We start from the raw sequence: 20,873 nt of genomic DNA, 5'->3' as shown, positions 1-20,873 counted from the left end.
ACAAATCAACCGAATGTTTGGTTGATTGGTGGAGGGAAAATTTAAGCTAAGTAGATAGTAAAAGTATGAGATAGGGGTTTTCAGGGGTTTTTGAGGTGCTACTGGAATAAGAATTTAAAAGACAATAGTAAAAGTAGTCTCAAAGCAAATGATAAATTTTGTTTTTCAAATTAAGCTCTCCACACTTTCTCCGGTATTTCTAAAGAGTATATATTGAGGGTTTGTTAATATGTAAATACATTTGCATTTAACTAAGTACTTAACCCATCAATCAATCGTTAAAGACTGGTCAGTAGGCTAGCAATTAAGCAACAAAACATTCTTCATTAGTTGGCAGCCCTAGTTGGTACTCATAGACATCGTTTGCAAGATGCTTCTCATATTTGGAAGTGTAGTACAGTGATACCTCTGTTTACGAACTTAATTCATTCTGGAGTTCCGTTCTTAAGCTGAAACCATTCATATCCTTAGGCGCGCTTTTGCTAATAGGGTCTCCCACTGTGCATGCACCTCTGGCATGTGATTTCTGTTCGCATCCTGGGGCAAAGTTTGCAACCAGGAGCAGCGACTTCCGGGTTAGCGGAGCTCGTAACCTGAAGCGTTCATAACCAGAAGCATTCATAACCAGAGGTACCACTTTACTTTCTTCAAATCAGCCTTTATTCTATCAGTTCTATATACAAAATATCCAACCGGCCACAGGGAGAAAGCAACTACAGTTTGAAAAGCTATTTTTAGGAACAGTTGGAGTTTACCAGATTTAAATGTTTATCCAATACCAAGCCAAGAGAGATAATTCTTAAATGCAAGGGATTAAAATTTTCATTCATAACTTCGCACAGAATGTAATTTTTAAAGCTGCCCCAAGAGATCTCCAAGGTAAAAGGGAGAGTATTAAAAGAATAAGACTCTAATCCCTTCAAAGATTTACGTACAGAGGTTTATGCAGAGCGTATTAGACTCACACAATTATATTGTGGTCTGAAGCAGCAAAGAGCACCCTGTTGTTAGGAGAAGCTCTAAGCAGCAGGTAGGGTGTGACTCTTGGGCACTCAAATGCTTGATTTTCCACATTTCAGTTATTTCATGGACGTGTTTGCTTTGATTTCTAGCTACCCATAGTAGCATGGGATAAACTGAAAATTTGGGTCATGCACTCCATCCAGTCAATTCCCTTTTTGCTTCTTTGTGCTAACCCACTTAATTCTCCCCCTGCCTTGAATCCATCTTGCTCAATTGGTCTTTCGTCAAGCCCCAGCTACAGAGTTAAGAAATGACTTTTCATGTAACAGTCTCACTCCACAACACCCCCCCCGACATTTTATGTACAATTCAGAGCCACACCATACGTTTAAAGAGGACTCAATGCACATATAAAGCATATGACTTTCCCTCAAGAATCCTGGAACTATAGTTTCCCCCTTGCAGACCTACAGTTCCCTTAACAGACTATAGTTGTCATGATTCTTATCTGATAATCAATGGGATTACATCACTACTAACATCACTATAATTCTCATAGCCATTTCTGTTAATGAATAAGGGAAGGAGGTTGCTTTTTACATATTTTCCCTTTCTCCTACAGCCCTCCATACTGCTTTCACTTCTGAAGCAGATTGGGAGGCAGAGGGGGCAGCAGTGGACAGGGTGAGAGGAATCAGCAAATACACATGCACACACACTACAGACAGATAGGCACACATATTCCCAGCTCAAACAACCTGCATTTAAAGTATCCATTAGAAACTGGAGATAGGAAACTTCAGGTTATTAGGCCACAGAAGAGAGCTTCTATGCAAAAACAAGGTAACAAAAACCCATTAACACATTAGTGCCATATTATGTTTTCTCATGTGAAACACAATAGAAACAGCCCCCAAAGTGTCCTTAATCTGTTACTGAAGGTTTATTTTTTAAAAGAGGGGGGAACCTATGTCCCTCCAGGTGTTGTTGAACACCTAGCTCCCATCAGCCTCAGCCAGCATGGCCAGTTGCCAGGAATGATGGAAGCTGGAGTGCCACTGATTCCCCATACTGACTTCAGCTAACTACATACTTGAGCAACTTAGTCACAACCATTTATTTTTTTACATGTCTTCTCAGAATCAAGCCACACTGAGTTCACTGGGTAAGTAGATATAGCCTCCATGCAAGCTGAGGTTGCTTGAAGTGTAAAATAATTCTTAAATTAGCAGGGAAATGTAAATCTGGTAATAGCTAAGCTGATTGAAGCCACAGTTTTTACTTTATCTCATGAAAATTCTCAGCGGGAGGTAAGCGTACTTAAACACCTTTCCATAATATTTCAGTTCGCTGAGACAGATGATAGGAACAAAGACAATGATTTATGCTGAAGTGCAGTGAGCTTCAGTGGAATAGTGTCGTTTATCTAGGCACTGTTGAATATATGTAAAATATATATCTGGATGAGATCCTCAGTATTCAGCAACATCTGCTTTTAATTAATTCACTTACATTGCAGTTCTGCACACACTTACCTGGGAAGTAAGTAACCCATTGGACTCATTGAAATAAGTGAACATTAAGTTAGTCATATACTGTACATTAATTTCAATGTGTCTATTCTGAGTAGGAATGCCACCCAATGAATAGGATTCATAGGATTACATTGTAAAGCTGCAATTCTCCACCCATTTTCCTGGGAGTAAACTGCATTTAACTCAGCCAGGTTTACTTCAGAATTTAAGATTGTACTGCAGTAAATGTATTGCTTTTGAAATCACACACTCTGAGAGCTCTAGAAAGAGCTCATTAATGACAGCTACAGGGGACCATGTTGATATGGCCTACAAACCAATCCTGGAAAAATTCTCTCTCTGAACTATTATCACTTACCGTTCCCATTCCTCAACCCATCTCCCTCTTTTTCAGTTTAAGGGCTACATTCATTTCTGGGCAAGCTTTCAGTGGGGGCCAAGGGAATACCTGCGGTTGATGGGGCAAGAGGCGAAAGTGGGCAGAGCAATGAATGTAAATTTTACCTCTCTACAGTAAGCTAATTTCTATCCTCCAGCCAGACAAGCAAGAGGCATTATCATAGTTTATCATTATCATAGGCATTATCATACATTCCAGACAGGCAAAAACATCATATGTGTGAAGAAGGACTGGGGAGAGGGAGTGGCTTGGGGAGAGGGGTATGGCCAGAGAAGAGTTCTGAGGATCAGATAGTGAGACCTGAAAGGCTGTATTTGGCCATTAGACCTGCAGTTTCCCACCCATACTATGCTGTATTGTTGCATGCTTCCCATTTCACACACTGTTGGGGAGTTCGAAAGGCAGTGCTACCAGGCTGGATATTCTTTGGTGGAGAACTCTGGAAACGTTTTTGTAATAATTATTTTAAAATGCACAAGTGTGGTGAAAAACAGTAGTGTAAAACTGCAGGTGTTCTTACAAGCAGGAGGTAAACTACCCAGTGTTAGATCCCTAGACTCTCTGAATCCTCTAGGTAACTTTTGCCTTCAGCCAATTCACCATTCACTTTCTGCCACTTTCTGCCTCTTCCAAACTGCTTTATGGCTTTTTACCACCACCACCCTCTCTCTCACCCACCCACCCACACACCCACCCATGTTTCCATCCCTGAGATGAGGTGCCACTTCCCCAAAGTCTTAGTGTAGAGGTGGTGAACCTCCAGATGTTACTGGTCTCCAACTCCCATCAGCAGAGGTGGATTTAGGGAGTATGACAGGTTTGCCTGCACTGGGTGCCGAGTCAAGAGGGCAACAATGATGAACAATGGAAGACGAGAGGTGGAGGGACACCGAATTTTGGTGTTGTGCAGGGTGCTGCTGAAATTTTAAACCCCAAAGTCTGGCATTGCCATAAGCCCCATTACATATGACAAGTGGTCAGGGATGATCAGGGGTGCCTTGGGGGGACAGGGGCCCAAGCCTCCCCCATTTTCAAGGAAGGAATTGGGTTCCCTCAAAATTCTGTGGCAGCCATGCATGCATGTCATGGGGAGTGCTGATGTCAGTCGCGCATGCCGCAGGGCACGCCAGCACTACCTTGCAGCATGCACAAGTGATGTCAGCATTCTCTGCAGTGTGTGCGTACATTGTACACACATCATGCAGCCTTGGTCCCTTCAGTCATGAGGGCAAGCCAGCGTGCTTGGGGATGATGGTAGTCATTGGAGGGTCAATGGTTTCTCATCAATTCTCTAGTGGATATTTTATTCAAACACAGCAAAATACATTACCAGGGTGTTCTGAGCTTCTCACCAGCATTTTGACTATCAAAGGAACGGCCATCCAGCTGTGTAACAATTTTATGGGCAGCCAAAATATCTAAATGGAGGTCTGGCAACCTTCCATTGCTACAAACCCAATAAGCATGAAGAAGAAGGTCTGCGTCTTCTGTGCACTTCCCACTCAGTTATTTATCCAGCTACATATGAGGTTCAGTTATTTGTTCTGTCTGTTTGCCAGAAAATCCCACTTCCCTTATTTCTGCAAACTGTCTCAGAATTACGCTATCCATCATAATGTCATTATATAGCACACTCTAGAAATCTGTCTTGTTAAATACATATCCCCACAGAACAGCTGCTATTTTAATGTATCATGCAGACATGGTGGTTAGACAAATCTAAGGGATTGTTTAGTCTATTGAGCTTCAGCACATGGTGTTTGAAATAAAGGCAGTCACTGGAAACTTTTTTTGTCCTACTGGGATTATATTTGCTATATAGAGAGCATGCTTGAATACCATTGGTCAGACGTGGTTTCCTAGACTCTAGCCTTGTCATCAAATAATAATCCCACTTGCCTCTTTGGGTTTTTGTCTGTGATTCATTTGTTATAATTTCCACCCCCTCTACGGAAATTTAAGATGGAACATATGAAACATGGGGGGAAAGATATTTATTGAATAGGAAGGAAACAGGAAAAGATTTTGCTAAGAGTTTTAGGGGATTTAACCTTGACAGTTTATATGTTAATATTTCTTTTACCATTTATTGTGTATGTTCAGTTTTAAAAAGCCACCCTGAGCTCTTAGGAACAAAGGAAAGTTCATTCAAGTTAGTTGCATGCTCTTCAACCACACATTTGATCAGTATTTCAGCTGGATCCTACTTCTATAGTAGCAATCAGCTCTCCACAACTTAGAATAATTTATGCATCAATTGTTTTAAGATACAATCCAATCACTTAACTGATATTTGTTCTTGTTTAAATTTCCATACAATCCTTCATCCAAGGATCACAAGGTAGCTTAGAATATTAAAAAAAACAAAAATACGTAACATAGTAACAAACAAAAACAACAACAATAGAAAAATGTTTTCCTATTACAGGCAAATACTCCCACTGAAACATCGTTGTGTCAATCCTGCAAGAAGGATCCATGCATCAGGTCAGATTTCTACACATGAAATATGGATTGCAATGCTCATCCATGGTCCATTGAACTATAGGTCATGTCTTTTGATGAAAACATATATCCACATGCTTCTGTCCCTAGATGTTTATAAGTCTAATTGGACCAGGTCCAGCTCCTACTACATAAACCTGCTGTTGAAAGGGATACAGCTCAGTGATAGAGCCTGTAAAGGTTCCAGAGTCATCTCAAAGTCGGGATGGGAAGGAAACCTGTTTGAAACCCTGGAAAGCCATTCCAGTTAGATAAAGCCCAATCATTTTCTTTTCAGGTCAGTGTCACATGCCATGCTTCTGTTCATAAGCCTGTTCTGTTTCTCCATGAATATGCTTAAACAAACCAGGATGAAAATTCTTATTTAAATACATACAAATTATGCATTTTTCATATATATATATATGCGTAAAGGTGCACTAGAACATCATAGATGTGTTCAAGCCGGTGGATAACTAATTTCTAATGTGCCCATTATTCTGGAAAGTGTGGATCAGCTCAGCTAGTTTTAGAATTCACAAAAATTAAGTTTCTTTCAGCATCCATACCTCTATTAAGTACAGAATATCCTGGGCTAGCTGGATGAGTGGGCAAACTCTGAGTACGGCAACTTTCTATGCTTCCATAAGGTGTGTTTTCAAGCCCAGGTATTTGTTAGGAATGTTTGCAAAACCCAGATAGTTGGTGAGGTAAACCGACAGGAATTGCACTTCTCTGTAGGTCAGCAGAAAATAACCCCAGTGTGCTTTCTCCAGACTGAAAACCTCTGTGTTGCATGCTAGAAAGAAACCCTAGGGTACTGTTGTCATGTCAACAAGACCAGATACAACAGGACTTGAAAAGATTCTGGCCCATTCCTTACCCAACAGAGAGAGATTTACAAAGAAAGGGATTGCAGGCAATTACCACATTAAGCCCTAATTAGTAAATTAAGGATAATGGCTTAGATATGTGGTTAATGTTTTGTGTTTGGTTCTTCATGCCTGAACAACTGATAGTAAACACTTTCATATATCCACACATCTTTTCTATTATTCTAAAGAGTTTCTTGGTAATTACATAATAATCCCAGTAATAAAGTTATACTACATCTTGGCAGTTATTGGAAATATTTGATGATTTTCTTAAGCCCATTTGTTGATGGCATCATTTAAAATTAATGGTCTGTGGAAGAAAATTCACTTGTACGTTTCATTTGTCTTCTTTTAATTTCCTCTTATATCTCTCCCCAATCAAACAAAGATAATGAAGCAGAACACCCAAACCTTCCCTTTGTATGTACTTTCACATGCCCTGAAATACTCCCTTGTGGTGGCTGGAGGAAACTTGGGGGAGTTTTGATGTGGACCTTCCCCAATATAGTCCTATTTAGTTACTTTTCTCATGTGGATCATGTAAGGAGAATGCCTGCTCTTGTGCTCAACCAAATTGACTGTAGTTCACCAGCTATGTATTGTCATCCAGTCACATTCTTTGATATTTGGGTTTTACATGCTGAGTGTGTGACTGAAGTGAAAAGCAACTCAGTAAAGGGTGGGTGCTAATGTTTTATTCTTGTTGGAAAGTTATCTGGTGAAAGTGGAAAGGGCAGTAGTGGGTTGATATTTGGCTTTGCTTGCTTCTATGTGTTATAAATATGCATATATATATGACTTTCTGTGCACTCTACTTGGTGAGTTGATATCATGGTTCTGCAGCCTTAACTCTGGATGCTTGCATTTTGAAAAGGTACTGAGAATTGGTAAAAGCAAATGCTGACATTAGGTCATGCACATTTGATACAGACAATAGCATCTGCCTTGCTTGCAAAAGGTCCCAGCATCAATCCTTGGTGTGTCCAGGTAGCGCTGTGAAAGGTTTCTGCCTGAATCCTTGGAGAACCATTGCCAGTCAGAGTAAACAATGAGATAGATGGACCAATGGTTGGACAGTTTTCTGTGGCAGCTTTCTACACTCTTAGTAGAAAAAACAAACAAAAACAGAAGCAAACTCCATTCTTCAATAATCATGAAACTAACTATAAATGTTTCTAATAACCCGGTGAGTCTAGTACAGGGAAAGAAATCATTCATTATAATTAGAATGCATACCTGCAAGTATTATAATATATTTCATTATAATATATAATATATAATATTATTTTCCTATTCTACCCGATTTCATTTATTATCTTGCAATCGAAAAAGAGAGAGGATATACATCATCAAAAAAGAAGGCATAGATGTGCATAAAATCATGCATCTTAATATGTATGTATATATGCACACTGAGAAATAATTACTGTAATTTAAATAGATATGCAATGCATCTCACCATAGTAAGGAAGAGGATGACCAGGTTACTTTGTGTTAGCTTAGTTTGCTAACAGTTAATGGGCATCTGCAAGAGTCTATCTCTCCTTTCTTAAGGCTCTTTATCTTTAAAACAGCTCTGAACCAGGCAACACTCCAAACAGAGGAATGTCATTGTAATGTATGACACATTGGCCATGCTAACTTGCTTCACATGACATATTCGAAATTATAATTAACTTATAATTGACACAGTGGGGGAAATTAGCCTGCATTTCTCACCCTCTTTCTTTTTCTCTCTTTCCACCCTCTAGGAAATAATTTGGGAATCTATCCAGAATTAAAGTGATGCGCTTAAGGAGTGTTTACATCTCATTTATGGAAAAGTACACCTGAAATTTCAAGAGGATTATATTATTCCTTTTTACTCTTCTGGTGGCCCTGTGAGAAGAAGTGTTAGATTTGTGGATACTCTGGTGCCTATACATTAACCAAAAATGAAGGTGGACAACTGTTTACATGCTACCCTTATCTGCCTGGGAATGCTGTGCTTCAGCCTTGCAATAGAGATCGGGAAATTGAATCATTTCAGGCCATCACTCCACGGTCATCATGAAAAAGGAAAGGAAGGGCAAGTTCTCCACCGTTCAAAAAGAGGATGGGTATGGAACCAGTTCTTTGTAATAGAGGAGTATACGGGACCTGATCCTGTTTTAGTGGGAAGGGTAAGAAAGCCTTTATTCTTTATCAGTTGTTGCATTTTACCTCTTTAGGAACTATTAAGCTGCAGTTCTATAAATCTGTGGTCCTCCAGATGTTGTTGGATGTCAGTTCCCATGATCTGCTGCCCCTATATATTCTGCCACCTGAGGCAGTTGCCTCACCTTGCCTCATAGCTGGGCCAGCCTTGCATCAAAGAGTCCCTCTGATGCCCTCGCAAGGACCATATTCTCCAGAGACAGAGCTATGTTTTGAAATGTGCACGTCTTTGTATTTTGTAATGCAGTCCTCTAACCAAATAATGCATCCATTAGAGGAAAGAGTACACAAAAATGCATATATTGGTGAAAGTAACATGCAGAAGTGCATCGTAGCAAGTAAAATTGCTTGCAAAACGGTGTATATTTGGCAAAACTACATACAAAAATGTACATATTTGGCAACATAAGAGCCAATTCCTGCGGTTTGAGTGGTCTTTGGTCCCCCCAATAAAATATTTGAGGGTGCGGGGCCCCCAAAGTTGATGAGCATTGCCATTCAAATCATATGCATGCACTGTGTCATGTCATCAATTATCTGCATATTTTATTCAAGTTGGCACCCCTGTTTGGAAAAGTGTGTGTTAAAATGGTGACAAATCTTTGTAAGGCCTTTTTAAATTTAAATATGCCTATTGATGCATTTCAGTTGAAAAAATGAGAGAAACGGAAATTAACTGAAATTTACCCCTGGATTGAACCTAGAACCTTCTGCATGAGTGATATCACCATTGAGTGATAGTCCCTCCTCAGTCTTTCTCTGCTTGTCTGTATTCCCCTTTCCAGGGGAAGGTTCTTCGTGTGTATGAGCATGATGGATGATCAACATTTGTGTGGCAACTCACATGACAGAGCACTCAGATGACTTCTCTATCACAAAAGCAGTAGAACCAGACTTTAAAAAGTCATCCTTGATAGAAGAAAACTGTGTTCATACTTGGGTTGCAGCCTGCATTTGCTCTTACCCAGAATGCAACCTATTTTTCCAAGTTATAACAGAATGTACCTTAAAAAGTGCTGCCCTGCTTACATCAAAGGACCTGCACCAGCATTAAACAGCAGGAACGGATTAACCACACTGAGTGACAATTCTTCACTATTGTACCAGCTTGAACATTTGAGGAAGCGAAGATGGTTCCCAGTCTTATACATTACTTTTTCATATCAATTCACAGAGCCAATGCCTATAAGCATTATGAAAGTGAAGGAAGGCAAGTGGGGCTCCGATTTCATTTTATACTTTAATTGCTTTAGTGCCATTCATTAAAATATCACAATGGGCATTAAGTAGCTGAGAAATTGGAAATGAGGTGGAAGCCAATGGGTGGTTCATTTGTTGCAGCCCCATGCTTCACATACCTCATTTTTTTAAAAGTTCAGATTAAAAAAAGTATCTGATGAATATAAAACCTTTCATAAAAGATACTCTGCTTTTTCCTCTTAATCTCAACAACTAATAATCGGTTTTACTTTCCACATTGCCCCCCCCAAAAAAATCCCAAGTACATTTTAAACTAATCCTTAATTCACTTTGTGAATTCTTTCTTCAGGCTATTTAAAATTACTTGTTCATTATATCCATGGCAGAGATGCCCAGAAGCATCATAGAATAGGAGTGTAGAACCTTTTTTCAGCCTAGGATTCCCTTCTGGGCAAACCTTTCTGAGGCCACATGGCAGTGGTGGGCTAAGGGTTAAGGTTTTACACCTCTCTCTCTCTCTCTCTCTCTCTCTCTCTCACACACACACACACACACACCTACACACACACACCTCTCTATCCTGCATCCAGACAAGGAAGAGGCCGAGGAGAAGGTGTAGCCTAGGAAGAGTCCCAAGGGGGCCATACAAAGACACATTGGGTTATCTCTGCCCATGCTACAGAAAATCAGTTTCTGGAAACAAATAAACTCTGAGTACATATCTGGTTTCAGCCCAATAAATTTACAATATATGGGCAAAAGAAATCTGGGAACCCCAGAAATTTCATTAATATGTAGAAGTCAGTGTGTTGATAAAAAGCATCTTCAAATAATAATAGTAGTAATAGTAGTAGTAATAATAATAGTAATGATGACAGTAATAATTTTATTATTTATACCCCACTCATCTGTGTGGGTTGCCCCAGCTACTCTGGGCAGCTTCCAACATGTATAAAAACATAATGAAACACCAAACATTAAAAACTTCCCAATACAGGGATTAGAAGAAAGGGATTAGGAGAAGAAGAAAAAACATGCTATCAGTGTAATGCTATCAGTGACTCCTGGTCACAATAGCAGTATTATCTCCAGTATCAGAGGCAACATGTAGCTGAATACCAGTTGTTGGAACTGCTTTTGCACTGCTGTCCTGCTTGCAGACTTCCCAGAAGAATCTAGTTGCTCACTCTAGGTAGGCTTTCAGCCTCATCCATCAAAGCTCTTATGTACTTAACATTTTCTTGGCTTTGAAAACAATAAGTGTGTATATCTTGCATTTTGCAGCTTCATTCGGACATCGATTCTGGTGATGGGAACATAAAATACATTCTCTCAGGTGAAGGAGCGGGAATCATTTTTGTCATTGATGACAAATCAGGGAACATCCATGCAACAAAGACACTGGATCGGGAAGAAAGAGCTCAGTACACATTAACGGCACAAGCTGTGGACAGGAATACCAACCGACCTCTGGAACCACCCTCAGAATTCATTGTGAAAGTTCAAGATATCAATGACAACCCCCCTGAATTTTTACATGAAAACTACCATGCCAATGTACCAGAGAGGTCTAATGTAGGTACGTAACAGAAAACATGAAATAACAGTTAGTTCACAGGCTGACAAATGGATTTCTAGGACAATCGGTATTGAGCTGATCATCAATTATGGTTTACGCTTAGGACATGAAATTTTCATTCATGCCTATTTTTCACAAATAGCATATCCGTGAGTAAACTTGTGTCTTGACTAGGGATGTCAGAGAATTCTGATGAAAGCACCAATGGGAGAAGAAATTGCCCATCTTAGGTTCTTCACCTCATGTCAAAGAGAAATCAATCCAGCAATTACTATACATATAATTGCCAGATACCATGAAATGTTGTTTTTATGAGAGGGAGCCTCTAATAAACACCCCAAATAGTAATATTAAGCAATTGCCAATGAGGTAAAAGGTGATTCAATATAATTTACTGAACAGTGTAATTCAAATAATTCATTGGACAGAGATTTCCCATAATCCCTAGCACAGCTGGTGGGTAACCAGTGGTGGTTCACTAATAATACCTCATCTAGAGAATTTGGAGTTTTCCAGTGCTTAATTAGTACATAATCTCCCAATCATTTAGTTTTGTTTTTTAAATAAAAATGAATTTTGAAAATGTTCTCCATGCTTTTAACATGCTTACTTAAATCCTGAAATGTATCACCACACCTTTCTGTTTTCAGGTACATCTGTTATTCAGGTGACTGCCTCAGATGCTGATGATCCCACCTATGGAAATAGTGCCAAACTTGTTTACAGCATCCTTGAAGGTCAGCCGTACTTTTCTGTGGAAGCACAGACAGGTGAGCAATTCTTTTTTGCTACAAGAGAAAGGTGCTTCCTGCACTCCCCAGGGAAACCGGAGCAATGCATCTTTACAAATCTGGAAATCTGGTGATCAGACCTGAGCATAAATGAAAATCCAGATATTAATTCATTTTTTTTAAAGAATGGGCATGTCTATCATTCTTTATATTGCTGTGGCAAGTCCTGATACCCTTTAACAGCTGCACCAACATAATGGCATAGAAGAGTGGTAGCACATCTGCTTTGCATGTAGAAAGCACCAGATTAAGCCCCTGGTACCTCCAGAGAGTCCCATGGACTGCAAGAAGAACAAACCTATCCATTCTTAAGGAAATTAGCCCTGAGTGCTCACTGGAAGGACAGATCCTGAAGCTGAGGCTCCAATACTTTGGCCACCTCATGAGAAGAGACGACTCCCTGGAAAGACCCTGATGTTGGGAAAGATGGAGGCCACAAGGAGAAGGGGACGACAGAGGACGAGATGGTTGGACAGAGTTCTCGCAGCTACTAACATGAGTTTGACCAAACTGTGGGAGGCAGTGGAAGACAGGAGTGCCTGGCGTGCTCTGGTCCATGGGGTCACGAAGAGTCGGACATGGCTAAACGACTAAACAACAACAAACAACACCTCCAGACAGGACTTTGAATGTCCTCTGTCTGAAGCCCTGGAGAGTCGCTTCCAGACTGAGCTACATGGACTAATGGCCTGACTCAGTGTAAGATTCCCAGAAGCTTTCAACCACAGATTCCATAATCATTGACCACTGACTACATGTGATGGGCGTCAAAAACACCTAGTGATCACCAGGCTGGGGAAGGCTGCTTTAGAAGAAAGGATGAAGTACCAACAATGGGGAAAAAAATACTTCTTCCTATTACCAAAGACCATGTGATTTATCTTTGTAATTTATCTACTGTCTATAGGAGCCTTAAAATCTGCCATTGGGAGCATTTGCTTAGTTCTGACTGAGCAGTAATTAGTGTCCTGTACTTAGACTAAAAATCTAAACTAAAAACATTTTTGAATATCTGCAGTCTGATTTTGCTATAGAGCTGTAGAAGAATCTCTGAGGGGAAATGTCATTTGATTTGTAACACATTCAAGCATTGTGAGAGAGGCACATTCATATTCTGAACCACCTAGTTACAAACTTTGACAGCACCATTACTTTTCAGTTGTAGATACAGTCTGACATTTCATATCACCAACTGGCTCCAGACAATGGTTGTGCAACACGCAATTCACCAAGCAAAAGCCGTCTATTAACAATGTATTTTAGCCTGCCAAATGCTTGGGATGTGCAGACCTGTATTTTTCCTAGTCCGTAACACTTCTGCATGTCTTCACCTCTGTCTATCCCATTTCCATATTTATCTTTGGAGTTGCTTTCTTAAAATACTGAATATATAAATTAAATAAAAATCTACATGAAAAGTCACCTTTAAATATGTATTCTTAACAAACTTCCTTAATTTTAAAGATGTACTTAATGTTTCTTGAATGGAGAACTGTACTATAATAAAGTCTGTACTCAAATTTAGAACAGGAACAGAAAGTGGGTCTATATTTAACCAGGATTATTCCGGTAGCATATCCTGGCTTCATCATTGTTCTTCCCTAGTATCATGTTTAGAGCTGTTTATATATGTCTTCCAGTTTCTCAAAAGTTTTCTTTCTTTACAAAAGAAACTTCCATTTTTTCTCCCTCTTTCTCAGGGCAGTCAATTTTTAAAAAAATAATTTTTGTGGGCGCTGGATTGGATTTATCATATTCAAGTCGCTATGGGTGTGTGTGTGCTCCCATTAAACATTTCTCCAGCATGCTGCAGCTTTCCCAGATGTCTATTCTTCCTGATATCAAAAAATCCCCATGGGATAAATTACCTGATAATGTCTTCCCCTGAGCTTTATTTGAAGCATCGTAAGCCAGGCAGGCTTGCTACTGAGTACATGAGTTCAGTGCAGTCACTGGTTTTATTTTAAAGGGAAGTCTAGATCATGGGAGAGTACAGGCCTCTAGAGAGATGATTTGTAGGATGAAAGAAAGGACAGTCACATAGACCTCTTGGCCACCTTGATAGTAACCCACCCAGCATAATTTCTCTGATTTTTTTCTCTCCCCTTTCGTAATCTTCAAATACAATCTATTTTCTTATTAACTGGTGCAGAATAGCTGGGAAATGAGAAATTGTTGGCACACAAATTGAAATTGGAAAACTTTATTGTCACTTTTACAACTTGTATACAGTGAGATTACATGAGCACCCCCCACTCAGCTCGCTTGGTTTTAACTCCCCTCGTTTACTGACGTACACCCACCAAACCCAAAAGTCAATTGCCCTGTTGTTATCTTTTCATTCAGCAGCCTAACAGCCCATGGATAGAAGCTGTTCTTTACCCTGTTGGTGCGACTAATCATGCTTCTATATCTTCTGCCTGAGGACAGGAGATCAAGAAAGTGCCGGCCAGGGTATGAATCATCCCTGAGAGTTTTCCTCACTCTCCTGAGGCAACATTCTTCTGCTATTTCATCTAGCAGATTCACGGGACAGCCCATAATATATTGTGCTGGACATACCAGTCACAAGCTCTCTCCAAAATCTCCTGATGCAAGGGATAGGATCTGAACAGCTGAATATTACCCAGCTCATTTTGGGCTCATTCACCCCTTGCTGGCAGTTGCTAGCTATGAGGAATCTGGACAAGTGCTGATGCATCTGAATATGTATGGTTCTCAGTGTATAGTAGATGTCTAAAGAATGTATTCTGAACCCTCCTTCGGTCTTTTACCTGCAGGTATTATTAGAACTGCCCTTCCCAACATGGACAGAGAAGCAAAGGAAGAATATCATGTTGTCATACAAGCAAAGGACATGGGAGGACACATGGGAGGGCTCTCAGGGACAACCAAAGTGACAATTACACTTACTGATGTCAATGACAACCCGCCAAAGTTCCCGCAGAGTAAGTAAAGAACATCAGAAGAGCCCTGTTGAATCATACCTCCGGCCCTCCAGATGTTTGGGACTACAGTTCTCATCATCCCTGGCCACTGGTCCTGTTAGCTAGGGATGCTGGGAATTGTAGTCACAAACATCTGGAGGGCTGGAGTTTGCCTATGCCTGGCCTGTGCAGTCCAGCATCACCCTGTTTCTCATGGTCAGTGAGATGATTCTGGATAACCCACAAGCAATACCTTTTCCCCACTGTTGCTACACAAACACACACATGTCACTAGTATTTGGTGGCATACTACCTATGAACTAGGAGGTTCCTTATAGCTGCCATGGATAATAGCCATTTAGGGATCTATTTCCCTTGCTGTTGCCTGTTAGCAAGCAGTATTCAATAGTCCACAGACTCTGAAGTTGGTGTTGCAAGCGTTCTTAAGAATAATGCAGTGGGTTAGGTATTCAGAAAATCTTTGAGCAATCTACTATCAAAGCACACATGGAATGTCAGCTGGGTATTTTGGCCATCCTGCCTAAGTGCAGTCCTAGAAAGTATAATCAAAAGTAAAATCTCATTGATCTTAATGGGGACTACATTTAGGTAAGAGTTTCTGGGATCATTGCAGACCAATCCAAAACCAATTAAAAAATGGCATTCTAAAAACAGTTTAAAACTCATTTTTTAAAAATCCTCTGCTTTCAAACTAATAATTTCCAGTTTGCCAGGGACATGACTTTAAACCATCATGTCCCTAGGTAAACCGGAATGGTTTAGGACATCTGTTCTAAAAGTTAATGGTGAGTGAGACTGACACACCTCACTAAGAAGTGCATTCTACAAGGGAACAAACACTGAGAAGACCCACTGGGCCTCCATGACTGATCTCAGGGCCCAATATACATGATAGTGGGGAAAGCACTCTTTTAAGCACTTGGGTACCAAGCTGTTTAGGGCTTGTATGTTTGTGCTAATACTTTGAATCTGGCCTGGTAGCTTAGGCAGAATTTATCAGTATCACTTGAGCTCCTCTGCCTCACCCTTAAATATGTAGACACATCTATATCAAATTGAGTTTAGGAGTCATTATCAAAACACCCTCTTTAAAAAGGGGGGAGGCAAGCTTATTCATAAAAGGATTAAACCACTTCCTAGTGACTCACAGTGAATTGTTGTTTTTTTCTCCCTCAAAGGCAAGATTAAAACCCAGGGGGAGGTTTTGTGCTTTGTGTCTCACTTTCAAAACATACTGGACAATGATGTTTTAAAAACATACTCCCACTGAGATCAATGGGATGTGGCAAAGACTTTTGTGGAAAGCACTGGAAAAACCTGTTAAATGAGACAGTTGAGACTGCACTGGATGAAAGCAATAAAAATATACTTGAGAGGGGGGAAATACCCATTGTAACAAGAGAGGGATGAAAGAAATGGAATCTCACTTCTTCCAGATTGTATATTTATGAGTTTGTGCACACTGTGAAACTGACAAGGACACTGTTCTTAAAAGCAATCTCTGTTTAGATTTCATTTCTGTCCCAGTGATGCACAACAATTACATCAGCTGTTTTTCTGTGAATTATCTGACTTTTGGAGGCCCTGATTTCTTAAGTTTTTTGAGGGTTAGGTTGTTGGTTTTGATTGTGAATATCTATGCTCAAAGTATGGCATGTCAAAAATGAAGTGTGCAAACATAATTTTTGGGCCCTGTCCTTCTTTGAAATGCACACAAAAAGAAGGTGTGAATAAATGTTCTGAAACCACCCTGGGAGTTGAAGGTTGTTCTGTGATTTGTTTTTAATGTAATTTTCTCTGGATTTCTGCAGTAACACCTGCAGCATAAATTACAGCCTTCGTGTCACAATATATTCTGCATGGTCTTATAGTGCTCGTGACTGAGATTAAGACATGCATAATTGGAAGGTAATTTTCTATAATTGGTCTACAGGTGAATGAGGTGTAGTTTACAGGCTCTTGTCAGGAATGTTGGAAATAAATTCTCGAAATGCAGTGTGCTGTAGTGGTTAGTGTACCAGATTAGAACCAGTGGGATGTTGGTTCAAATCCCCCCTCAGCCATGAAGCTTGGGAAAATCACAATGTCTGTCTCATTCTAATTCACCTCACAGGGTTGTTATGAGGATAGCAAGGACAAGGGTATATTGTTGGCTGTGTCAGCTATGCTGACAGAACTTGTACTGAGGGGTAGGATAACAATTTACTTAACTAACTAAACAAATAAACAAACCTTAATAAGGGCTAGCTTCTTAATCTTCATCTCAAATTGGAAAGCATACCTCATTGGAATTGAATATATTCATAAGGGCTAAGCAAAACTCAGGGAGGGGGGGTTCTTTTCAAGAACATTAAAAATTGAAATATAAAACAAAATCAGTAATTTGAAAACATAGGTGCCTACTAAAATCAGATTACATGCCAAACTTGCATACTTAGCTAGGTTTTCTGGAACAGAAAAGGTTTCAGCACGTGGTGAAAATAATGTGGTGTAGTTGTCTGCCTACTGTAAATAATGCAGTGAGAGTATTTCTTAATGGGCAGGGATTTAGGCGGTAAGCTCTGTGGCTCATCATTCTTGCCTTTGCAACTCAATAAAATGGCAAGCACATTGATGATTTTATATCCCAATTTTAAGAAAAATTAGCTCCAGACCTTAGTGTTGCATTTTTAAGTCTGAAAATATGGTGGCAAAAAATAGCAAAGAAGGCAAGTAAAGCATAGCTCAAATGCACTGTGTTTTTTTCAAATGCAAATTAGCGCTGGTAGTAACACTGCAAATGGGTTCCATTTTAAATTCCTCTCTGGGGCAGCTGACAATCTGTGCTAAGCCTTACGACGAGGGTCAAGCTGAAGTTATTTTTTGAGGGGAGAATAAAATAACACCTTCCAGTTGGTCTGCTAATCCACTGCACATAAATATAGCAACTGGTGAGCAGGTCACAGACAATGAAGTCATTATTGTGAGTGATTTAAAATTGTCATTGTCCCTACACTCACAGACTCATGAGCTAGCATTGGAATAAAGGTTATAAATATATATATATATATATATATATATATATTCCTCAACAAGTTGGAGGAACTACAAACCAGCATTAACCCAACTGACAGATTCAAAGAGGTTTTAGCCAGCTCTGGTAGGGAAGCATCTATCCATGCATCTGGGCACGTGCTTGAGCCACATGCTGGGGCTCCCCAATAAAGGTTGGGGAGGAAATAATTCCATCCTTGCTTGGTGAGCCTTGGGTATGAAGCCAACATGCCCACTGATTCTCTGCTGTTGAGCATACACATGCCAGGCCTAAAATACAAATGCCAGGCCTAAAGGAAACTCTCCAACCCTGCCAGGTGTAAAACACTGGTAGATCCCTTAACCCAATAATGTCTCACTTTCCCTGCAATTTTCTCTTCCACTTCCTTATCTTTCTGTACTCAGTGCCCACCACAAAAAATAGAGGGATCCTAAGGCCTCCCCCCACAAACATCCCTATTCAGTCCCTTCAACAAATGACCACCATAAGGAGAGAGGGAAGGAGGGAGGTTGCTGCAAACTCACAAGGAACAAGACAATGTGGGAGGAGAAGGCTTATAAAGCCAATCTCCCCCCGTTTCCCTATTGGTCATCAGGCCTCATTTTAGAGAGAGCCGGGTGACGGCAAATACGCTCCCACCTTAGGTGCAGGAATGGGATTCACGAGTAAACCATCGTGTAGAAGCCAGACATTTCTAAGCACACATTCCTACTCCTTGAGGTCTCGTAAGGCCAGAATGAAGGTTGGAGGTCAGATGGAACGTGTGGTTTGTGGGTAATGGGTACTCTAAATCACAACACCTTTCAGGAAGCACCAAAGGTTTTTAAGGTTGTTGTCATCATGCTCTGCCTGTTTGGGGTTGGTGTGGGTTATAATATTGTTGTTGCATTGCACTAGATTTGATCTGTTTTGACATGTCTACCAAGAAAGCCCTGAACGTCTGCCAAATAACTCCTATGCATTTGGGAGGATTGTTGAATGTGTTATGGAGGGCACTTCCAGTTCACCATCAAACCATGTGATATGAAACTGCATTCTTAAGTACACTCAACACTTTCATGTAGCTGTGCATTGCAGAGGAAAATGAGTAGTGGCAGGTAGACTGTCAGTAGGTCTATACAGAAGTGTCCAACATACAGAAGTTATTTCCAGATGCTGTGGGATTCTGATCACCCCTGACCATAAGCCATGCTGGCTGTGGCATATGGTAGTCCATTGGAGGGCAGCACATTGACTACTTCTGCACTTTGAGATGTCTTGAGTTTTAGCAGTTTCTGTGCTGCCTTTTGCACATGTAGATTAACAAGTGAAAAGAATGCACGTAAAGAAACTAATAATGACTCATTTATTAATAAATGCTATTTGCCTAGGTGTTTATCAGATGTCAATATCAGAAGCAGCCATCCCAGGGGAGGAAGCTGGAAGAGTGAAGGCCAAAGATCCAGATATTGGAGAAAATGGCTTAGTAACTTACAACATTATTGATGGAGACGGTATAGAGATGTTTGAAATTACAACCGATTATGAGACTCAGGAAGGGGTTGTGAAGCTTAAGAAGGTAAGCAATGCGATCCTTTCATTCCTGTTAATGGATAATATACTTCATTTTCTTCCCATGCCTTGCAGAAACTATAATAGCCATAGATTATTGCTCATGGTAAGAAAATCACAGCAAATGCAGTTTTGGATAATTTGTTTATGAAGCTATGATTAACTTCCAGCATCCCATTTTACTGTTATCTGCTAATGCCTGGAGCCAGAATGGAAGGAAAGAGATTATGAGAAGAAAGCATTGATGCATAGAAGCTTCTTAACATCTTTTTAAAGTGAAGAAAGTACATTCTTCTTTTACTGATCTTCCACTTGAGAAATCAACACCATTCGTTCTTCAAAGCATATTGCGTATTAACTTGGAAATAAATGATAGGATTGCTTTGGTTATAATCAAGCATTCATTTTCAAGTTGGCAGTATGGTGTGAATTTTCGGATAATGTGAAAATTACAAGAGATTTCTTTTTGTGCCTGCTTTTCTGATGAAAACTTAATTTCTGCTGTCAATATTCCTTCCAAATGCATTCAGTGCTGAGAGAAAGAAAGGGGGAGATGGGAAGAAAGGAAGCCTAGGCTGAACGGCATTATATTCCCATCAAGAGATTCAACCAGCCTAAGCCACTTATCTGGTTTCTGCTTGCAATTCAAAAATGAATTCTTTTATTGTACAGCTGATGTCACTGCTGAAATCAATCTGAACATCTAATAATGCTAAATCCCAAATGAAAGTAACTATGCTCAGTGTCATTAATGACAAACTTTTAACCAACACTGCAAACTGGTTTCACAGTATACTTTACTTGGGCTGACTGCTTCTCAGGATGTCCTAAAAGGCCACCAACTTGCATGGCTTTAAAAGAGGAATGGACAAATTCATGGAGGATATGGCTATCAGTGGCTACAAGCAAGGGTGACCATCTTATATTTTCACTGTCAGAGGCATTATGCCTCTGAATAGCAGTTGCTGAGAATCATAGGTGGGGAGCATGCTGTTGCTCTCAACCTCTGCTTGTGGGCTTCTCGTGGCCATCAGGTTGGCCACTGTGAGAACCTGGGCAGAAACAAGTGGCTATCAGAACTAGGAATGGGGAGAAATTTGATGTAGTCTGTGCTTTCCAAAACAATACGCAAACCAAAACACAGTCATCCTTGGAGATTTGCACTTCTCCAAATTTTGCAGTGCAGTTTTCCAAGCAAAACTTCTACAAAACTACATATATTCATGAAAAAGCATTAAAATGACTTATATTAAGGAAAATTGTTGTCCTTAGAGAGAGCAAAGTAAAGAATGCTGGAGATGCTGGGGTGTTAATCTC

At 40.1% G+C, this 20,873-nt stretch overlaps 1 protein-coding gene across 2 annotated transcripts in view; it reads left to right on the top strand.

Annotated features, from left to right (window-relative positions):
* The window catches only part of CDH11 (cadherin 11), a 113,855-nt gene that overhangs the window by 69,649 nt on the left and 23,333 nt on the right, over positions 1-20,873 (top strand). For both annotated transcript variants that reach the window (XM_053399640.1, XM_053399639.1), the window contains exons 3-7: positions 8,009-8,419; positions 10,938-11,232; positions 11,883-12,002; positions 14,804-14,971; positions 19,376-19,563. In XM_053399640.1, the coding sequence (XP_053255615.1) occupies positions 8,192-8,419; positions 10,938-11,232; positions 11,883-12,002; positions 14,804-14,971; positions 19,376-19,563 (999 nt within the window). In that variant the 5' untranslated portion in view covers positions 8,009-8,191. The remainder of the gene's footprint in view (positions 1-8,008; positions 8,420-10,937; positions 11,233-11,882; positions 12,003-14,803; positions 14,972-19,375; positions 19,564-20,873) is intronic.

Source organism: Podarcis raffonei, chromosome 8, assembly GCF_027172205.1.
Source record: "Podarcis raffonei isolate rPodRaf1 chromosome 8, rPodRaf1.pri, whole genome shotgun sequence".
Lineage (NCBI taxonomy): Eukaryota > Metazoa > Chordata > Lepidosauria > Squamata > Lacertidae > Podarcis > Podarcis raffonei.
Note: the sequence above shows the minus strand (reverse complement) of the source record. Positions and strands in the feature narration are given on the sequence as shown.